At 40.5% G+C, this 8,196-nt stretch overlaps 1 protein-coding gene across 2 annotated transcripts in view; it reads left to right on the top strand.

The window, feature by feature from the left end:
- The first annotated feature begins 2,152 nt into the window (after window positions 1-2,152).
- The window catches only part of NOX4 (NADPH oxidase 4), a 161,007-nt gene continuing 154,963 nt past the window's right edge, over window positions 2,153-8,196 (top strand). The window contains exons 1-2 of one of the 2 annotated variants that reach the window (XM_070425837.1): window positions 2,153-2,209; window positions 2,852-2,947. In XM_070425837.1, coding sequence (XP_070281938.1) covers window positions 2,153-2,209; window positions 2,852-2,947 — 153 coding nt within the window. Of the gene's footprint in view, window positions 2,210-2,851; window positions 2,948-8,196 lie in introns of those variants that run through there. The other variant, XM_070425838.1, reaches the window with a different exon arrangement.

Genomic DNA, 8,196 nt, shown 5'->3' with positions numbered 1-8,196 from the left:
GTTAACACTTCCATCATCTCACATGGTCACCATTGCTTTTTTGTGATGAGAGCATGTAGGACCTACTCTCTTCACAATTTTCAAGTATATAATACAGTTAACTATAATCACCATGCTGTACATTAGATTTCCTGAACTTCTTCATTTTATAACTGGAAGTTTGTACCCTTTGACCAACATCTCCCCTTTTCCCTTCCTCCTCAAGAAAGTTCCTTAATCTCTTGTAGCTTCCTTACCTTTAAAGCGGTACCACTGACATCCACGCGGCTATTGTGAGAATTAAGTGAGATTTTGTATATGAAGTAACAAGGACAGGGCCTGACACTTTGTATACAGTAAGAACTAGATTCTTTTATTTCCTTTATCCTGGAAGTAGGTGACATTTTAAAATTGTCTTTTATTCTATTCTTCAATTGCTTCACTCCTCTCAACTCATGACAAGAACCAACCCATTTTGTAGACCCTCCCACCTCCTGTCTATTGAAATTACAGCCCTGAATGGTTACTTAGGGGTGTAATTTGAGGAGCACCAGTGTGTCCCAGAATTTCCTCCAGTGGTGATACCTCTTGGGTTCTCTGTGTGCTCTTTTTCTGGCCTTTGAGGTATCACATGCTTAATAAGAGCAGAATGCTATTTACAAATAATATACTCTCTTACTCCAGAAAGATTTGAGGCAGTTTTCAGGATTTAATCAGGTATGACACAAGAAAGCCATCTATCAAAAAGAGAGGACAGACCATTAGAAAGAGAACTTGGTAAAATGTAACTAGGATTTGATATGGATCATTCAAGTTTTGAATTAAATCAGTCATTAATCAGTTCATGGAATTAAAGGAGATAAGCACAATGCATTTGGCAAAGGAAGTATGATTTTGTGAACTTTTAGTTTCAATTTTATATTATGTATGTGTTATAAAATGTATTTTGTTTAAAAAAAGAAAAAAGCTTGAAAGCCATGGGATTAGGCTACAAATGATTTAGTCTTTCCACCACTTGTTAGTTTTCCATGTTGGCAAGTTCCCTATGTAACAAACATTTATTGAACACTTATTTTTCACCAAGTATTCTTCTACATGAATACTTTTTTCCTCTTCCCTAACACTAATACTCCTTAACACTGATATGCAGTGTAAGACAGATACCCTGTGTCAATCCACACTCTTCTCACCACTCACCTGCCGCTGTCTGATACAAGTTTGAGAGGATTCCTGTTACTAAAGAAACTCTGATACTAGGTAGTGAAATGTAAATTCCTAAATAGAGTAAATCTGAGCTTCCCTAAAGCCCCTGGAGAATCACATCCGCTTTAACCATCCATCCTCTGATCTTTTTTTTTCAGTTCAGAATTTTCTTAAAAGCTTTGCATCAGTGTGGGTTGGAGTAGGGATGGAGGACATAGAAGAGGAGGGTGGAGTGAGGCTTTAGGTGTGAGTTGCTGAGCGTGGGCAGGAGAAGGGGGACGCTAGTACACAAAAGGCTATTTCCGGCCTTCATGTCGCTACCAAGGCTCTTGGAGTTGAACTTTTTTGGAAAACGACCTGTCAAAAAGAAGTAGGTGTGTGTGCAGGAGAAGGCAGGCCAGGTCCCCGCATTAAGTAGGAGTATCTTTCTCCGCATCTTGTCTTTCCGAGCTGGGCAGGCTGGGCTGCGGGCCGCCTCCCAGCTCCCAGCTCCCAGCTCCCAGCTCCCAGCTCCCAGCTCCCAGCTCCCAGCTCCCAGCTCCCAGCTCCCAGCTCCCAGCTCCCAGCTCCCAGCTCCCAGCTCCCAGCTCCCAGCCGGGACATCCTGAGCAGCAGCAGCCACAACAACGGGCTCGCCCCAGACAAAGGGGCCGGGCGGCGGGCCGCTTCGCGCAGCTGGGGCCGCGGGCCGGGGAGCGCGCGCTCGGAGCGGGGCCGGGGCCGCCGAGTGGCCCGCGCAGACCCGCTGCGTCTGGAACCGGAGCCGCGGCGCCCGGAAGACCCGGCTCACTCGGGGCGCAGACCCCGCCCGGGCTGGCTCCGCGCCGGCCTCGCGCTTCCACTCGGTCTTTGACCACCGCCCTCCGCCTCCGGCCCGGCCCGCCCCCGCCCGCGCTCCTGTACCCACGGCCCCGGCCGCCGCCGCTCCTTCCCGGGCCGGCGGGCGGCGAGCTCGGCGCAGCGGGGCGGCATGGCTGTGTCCTGGAGGAGCTGGCTGGACAACGAAGGGGTTAAACACCTCTGCCTGGTAGGATGGCGGGCAGGCTGTCCCCGCGTTTGGTCTCTCCCGGAGACAGATTTTGATTCATTCTCCGAGCGTGCGCGGGTGGGAGGCTGGAAGTGGAAGTTTTGCCTCGAATTCGAACATTCTCAACTCAGAAAACTTCCCGCGGTTACTACCCGGAGATCATAAAGATGCCACCCTTTCTGCAAAAGCCAGAGACCTTTCCTCTGCCCCGAGGGGTGAGCGGCTGTGGAGGAAGGGAGAAGGGATCACTGTAATGAACTCAGCCTTTTCTTAACCCTTTAAACATCGTCCCTTCTTTGCTCTCTGCCCAGAATGCTTCCGCTTGATGGTGTATTTTAACAATACACATCGCTGGGGACCAGGTGCTATCACTCATTTCTGAGTCCCGTGTGTGCCCTGCAAGCAAGGGATGTCTGCAGATCATCCAGGAGACCTGTTGACAGCCCAAATGCTTCCTCTTGGGTGCAGGGGCTGAGTGAGGTCAGATGTGTTTTTCTTGGAGTGGTTTTCAGATTGCTTTCCGCTGTTACTAATTGAGGTTCCATTGAAAGTATTGTGTCCAAGGAATGTACTTCAGGTTTCCGCTCATCAGGTCATGTTTATGTTTACTTTTTGTTTTCTCTCTCCTTTTGTGTGATTTAGCTGATCTGGCTGGCCCTGAACGTCCTGCTTTTCTGGAAAACCTTCCTGCAGTATAACCAAGGGCCAGAATACCACTACCTCCACCAGATGTTGGGGGTAAGTGGGAGTTGGGTGGCCCGGTGCAATGCGTTCAATGGAGGCAGACCTTGCTGCAGTCCTTCATCAGTTCTTCCATTCATTAAAGAAACGTTGGTTGTTCACTGTGAAATATTTGTTAATCTCTCAAGTGGGTCAAATTTTCTTGATTTATAATTTATACTTTTCTGGGTTTAAATGACTGACTCTTTTAAGTACCAAAGATAATGTCTGCTGGAGTGAAGTGGAGGAAACTGTCAGAGGAGGCTAGTAGTGCCTAAGAAAAGTTGCTTCTTCTTGTCAGCTGGCTGCAAAGTGCCCTGGAAGATCAGTGTGGCCAGAAGGACCAACCGATGACAGGCTTTTACTTTCCACTCATCAAGACTTCAGCCTGCCCGTAAGCTCATGCAGAGGATTTCTGTAGTGTTTCCTTTCTAGGTCTCGCAAAGTATGTGTCGGAGGCAGTATTCATTGACACTGAGAAGCCGGTAATTCTTAGTAGTTGTTTGAAGTCTCTGCTTTCCATTGCAAAACTATTTATTCAGCAGTTTATTTAAACCGATGATAAACTGGGCACTTTATAACTTTATAAATATTTAGTTTAAGCCCGGAAACTATTCTTCCCATTTTACACATGGAGCAATACCGGCTACGGAAACAGAGTGGCTTGCTCAAGTCCCTCAGATCTGAACACACTGCTGTCTGGCCTTTTGCTTCTTTCTCATACTATACAGATTTTCTAAACCACTTCACTGGCCCATCGCAGATACTTAGGCCACTGGTTAGTATTTATTCATTATTTGTGCGGCCCAGTAGAAATATAGGATGAGTCATACGCCGTAACTTAAAATTTCCTAGTAGTACATATAAAAAGAAGCCAGTGGCATTAACTTAAAGAATATATTTTATTTCTAATAATATATCCAAAGTAGTATAATAGATTGAAGTACTCAATATGCGATCAATATTTGAAAAAAATTATTAATTAGGTATTTTATATTATTTTTGTTTAATTCTTTGAAATATAGCTTTACACATATGCCCGTCACAGTTCAGTCTGTAAGTTTTCATCAGAAATACTTGACCGATGTTTTGAAATCAGAAACTTTTACAGATGTTATAGTGGATTCCCATATTCAAGTTGTTCCAGACATATTTAAAACTTTTCCAATAACACAAATGATTATCAGCTTTTAAATTTTAATTTATGTTAATAACATTTATAAAATTAAAAAATTTAGTTCCTTGATGGCTCTACACATATTTTACATGCTCAACAGCCATCTATGGCTAGTGGCCACCATTTTGGGCAGCACAGTGTAGACTGTGGGGAAGATATTCTCACCCTCATGGCCATATGCACTTATTCTACTTGAAAGCAAGCACCAAGCCAAAACTCAGTTCAATAAAAAGACATCAGAATATAGGTAGTCCTCTTGCTCTCCCTCTTCAAAATAGGAGCTGATATTGGAGGGTAAGTTGTGGGCTTTAGTTATTGATACGTAACTGTAAAAACATCTCTGACTTTTCCCTAATCTGGTAATGGGAGCCTTTGAGAATGAAGGTAAAGGTATTTAATTTTCAGAACTGAGATAGCCATTTTTATTACTAGTAGGCTAAGAGATTGTTCTCACCAAAATTAAAGAGTAAGAACTGACAAGGAGTCCAGCTGGTGTGGTTCAGTGCTTGATTGTCGACCTATGAACCCAGAGGTCATTGTTTGATTCCTGGTCAGGGCATATGTCTGGGTTGCAGGCTCAGTCCCTGGTGTAGGGTGTGCAGGAGGCAGCTGATCAATGATTCTCTCTTATCATTGATGTTTCTATATCTCCCTCTCCCTTCCTCCCTGAAATCAATACAAATATATTAAAAAAAAAAAGAACTGACAGGGAAAAGAAGACCTTAAATGATGGAAGATAAAAAAATATTGGAATTAATATGTCAAGTTTCATCATGATTGTTCTTTCCAAGACTGATTTGACCCAGTCCTGGAGGCAGCATGGTCACGGCTGGTTTATGCCTGAGTTAATGTTCTAATCAGACTGTGTACTTTCTAGAAGATGTTTAATTATGACATGCTGTGAATATTGGAATCTTAGAATTACGTAAGAGGGAAAAGCAATCCTTTGAGGAAAGCCAAAGCAACATTCAAACAAATGAACAAACCAAACAGTAACTTTCTCCATCTTCCTATAGCAACTATTTTAAAAATTCCATTTACTGGGGTAACATTATTTTTTAAATAAAGGACTCCATTGATTACTTAAGATTAAATCTGTTTTTGAGACTTATTTATTTTCAAGTGTTGGAAAATGTAGTTGCTCGTACTTTAATGGAAGAACTAATGTGTTGTGACCAACTCTAAAAAATTAATTTGTTAAATTTTTTGAAATGTCAAAGCAATTTAACTGAGAATACTATTTATAGAAACCTTCACATTTGTAGTCACCTATTTGAGTTGTATTTCTGACATTTTAACAATTAAAGGATATCACTTAATTGATATAAACATTTTAATTGGAGAAGAGAATGAGTTTAATGATATCAGATTCAATGTGTCTTGGTTTTATATCTTTCCCCCAAAACTAACATATGTATATGGACTGTTCACTTTTAACCTACTTATTCTTATAATGCCATAATGAGAATGTAAATTGTTTTGCTTTGCCTTGCAATTATTATTTTAGATCTTCTACATGGTCATGGTCATGAAGATCTTTTTTTAAAGATCATTTTTTTAAAGCTCTTATTGAGATACCTATGTTAATTAGAAGAATGTCTTGAGCATTGAGTGTTTTGTTTTGTTTTTCTGATTTCACAATGATGATCTTTCTCTGGTCAATCATTATCCTTTAAGTGACTTAGAAACATTAACTAATTTACCCTCTCAAGAGACCTAGAAGTTATATCATAATTAACATATTTCAGAGACAGAAATCTGATGTCATGTAAGTTTCTTAAGGTCAGAGAATGGAGTCTAAGGACCAATGGACCTAGGATTTTAAGTCAGTATTGTTTTCAGTGCTAGCCTAGGCAGCTTGAATTCTGCTGAGGAGGAGTATATGCCTCCTATCAATTTCAGAAAAGGCTTGATCATTAACTTTTCCCCCTTTATTGCACAGAATACTGTACTGTGGTTTCAATTTGGGATATTTTTAACTAAGTGTATTTTTTGTTTCCTTTTATTTTTTAATATTCTGTTGTTTGAAAATAATTTACTTCCTATTTATTGACAGGCAAAATAGGTTGTATTACTTTGATGCCATCATTATATTCTTAATCTGTTTAAAATAGAGACTCACCCTAACCGGTTTGGCTCAGTGGATAGAGCGTCAGCCTGCGGACTCAAGGGTCCCAGGTTCGATTCAGGTCAAGGGCATGTACCTTGGTTGCAGGCACATCCCCAGTAGGGGGTGTGCAGGAGGCAGCTGATCGATGTTTCTAATTCTCTATCCCTCTACCTTCCTCTCTGTAAAAATATCAATAAAATATATTTTTTAAAATAGAGACTCATAGACTTTTAGATTTAGAAGAGAGCTTTAATATCTTAGATTTCTTCCTCAGTTTCCCAAATAGAAAAATGAGGTTGAAGTGATTTGCTCACTATCAGCCACTCAATTAGTGGGTTTGTTACCATTCTGATCTGTTCATCCTGTCAGTCCAATACTTAGTCTCTTACAATGAACAACTCTATGAACCTGTGAAAGAACCTATTAAACTTTATACATAATAGACCTCTAGCTTTTCATCTTTTTTTTAAAAAATATATTTTATTGATTTTTTACAGAGAGGAAGGGAGAGAGACTGAGAGTCAGAAACATCGACGAGAGAGAAACACGGATCAGCTGCCTCCTGCACATCCCCCTGGGATGTGCCCGCAACCCAGGTACATGCCCCCAACCGGAATCGAACCTGGGACCCTTCAGTCCGCAGGCCGACGCTCTATCCACTGAGCCAAACCGGTTTCGGCAGCTTTTCATCTTATATGAAATGATATTTAAAGACGTTTAGTAATTTAAGAAGTTAAGGAAAAGTACTAAGTTATCCCCAACGTAACATATTTTCAGTATTCCAGTTGTTTCAGACTTTTCTCAGACAAATTGTTAAAGAAATATGAGACATTTTTATTTAAATAATTCCTGATTCTACAGTATTTTAGCACTTAATGTTTAACCTCTTTGTTTTATACAGCTAAATGGCCCCTGTATAATCCTCTTTAATCAACACCATCCAAAACAGCATAGAATTGGGTGTTGGAGTTAAGTTCAGAGATTTTCAAATGTACCTTCTTCATTTCATTATTAATAATATCAATAACATTACATTTATTGAGAACTAAGTATCAGGCATTAATCTAAGAGTTTTGTGTTGATTAATTTATTTAATCTTTCACCCATCCTATGGAGTAGATATTTAAATTTTGCAGCTAAGGAACTGAAATAGAAAAGTTCTGTGACTTGCTAGTGAGTCACAGAGGTAGGACTCTAGCCCAAACATCCCGGTTCTTAACCACTGTGCTCTCAGCCTCTTTGCAACAATAAGCTAAGCTATGTGGAATTGCCATTTGATAGAACAAAAATAGCCAAGTATCAGCCATTTCAAGTGGTTCAACCTAATTATAAGTATTACAATTTATTAATCACATTCTATGTGCCATAATTCTTTGTTGTCTTTTTATCATCTAACATTTTAGTTTTTTAAGGAATCTCTATACTGTTTTCCATAGTGACTGCACCAATTTGCATTCCCACCAACAGTGCACGGGAGTTCTATTTTTATTCTTAAGCTTGAGTCAGACTTGTACAGTTAGTAGGTATCCTGATACCTATTGTATTAATTTGCCGATGCTTCCATAACTACTAGTAAGTACTACAGTCTGGGTGGCTCAAATAACAGAAATTTATTTCCTCACAGTTCTGGAGGCTGCATATTATATGCTTTCCCCTGGGGAACACCTAGTCTAAGGGAGAGGAGCTTGCTGACTTTCAGAATGTTATCGGGACCTTGGGGATTGTTCTAGTTCATTTCTCATTTGACAGATCAACTTGGTATAGTTAAATGTCTTCTTTATTGACTCACTGGAAAGTTCAATGTGGTTGGTAGGTCTTCTATCTCTAGTCAGTGTTTCTAGTTCATCATACTAAGCATTTCATTGATCATAAAATTGATTTTTAAAGTGCCCAGGTAATTCTGGGGAAGAAAATCAAACAACTCTAATTCCTTTCTGACAAGATCATGGGCTTTGGAACTACATGGGAGTTTGAATCTTG

Source organism: Myotis yumanensis, unplaced genomic scaffold, assembly GCF_028538775.1.
Source record: "Myotis yumanensis isolate MYYU_CA2020_CCGP unplaced genomic scaffold, mMyoYum1.0.hap1 SCAF_10, whole genome shotgun sequence".
Taxonomy (NCBI): Eukaryota; Metazoa; Chordata; class Mammalia; order Chiroptera; family Vespertilionidae; genus Myotis; species Myotis yumanensis.
The sequence above is the reverse complement of the archived record's forward strand: the minus strand, read 5'-3'. Positions and strand labels throughout refer to the sequence as shown.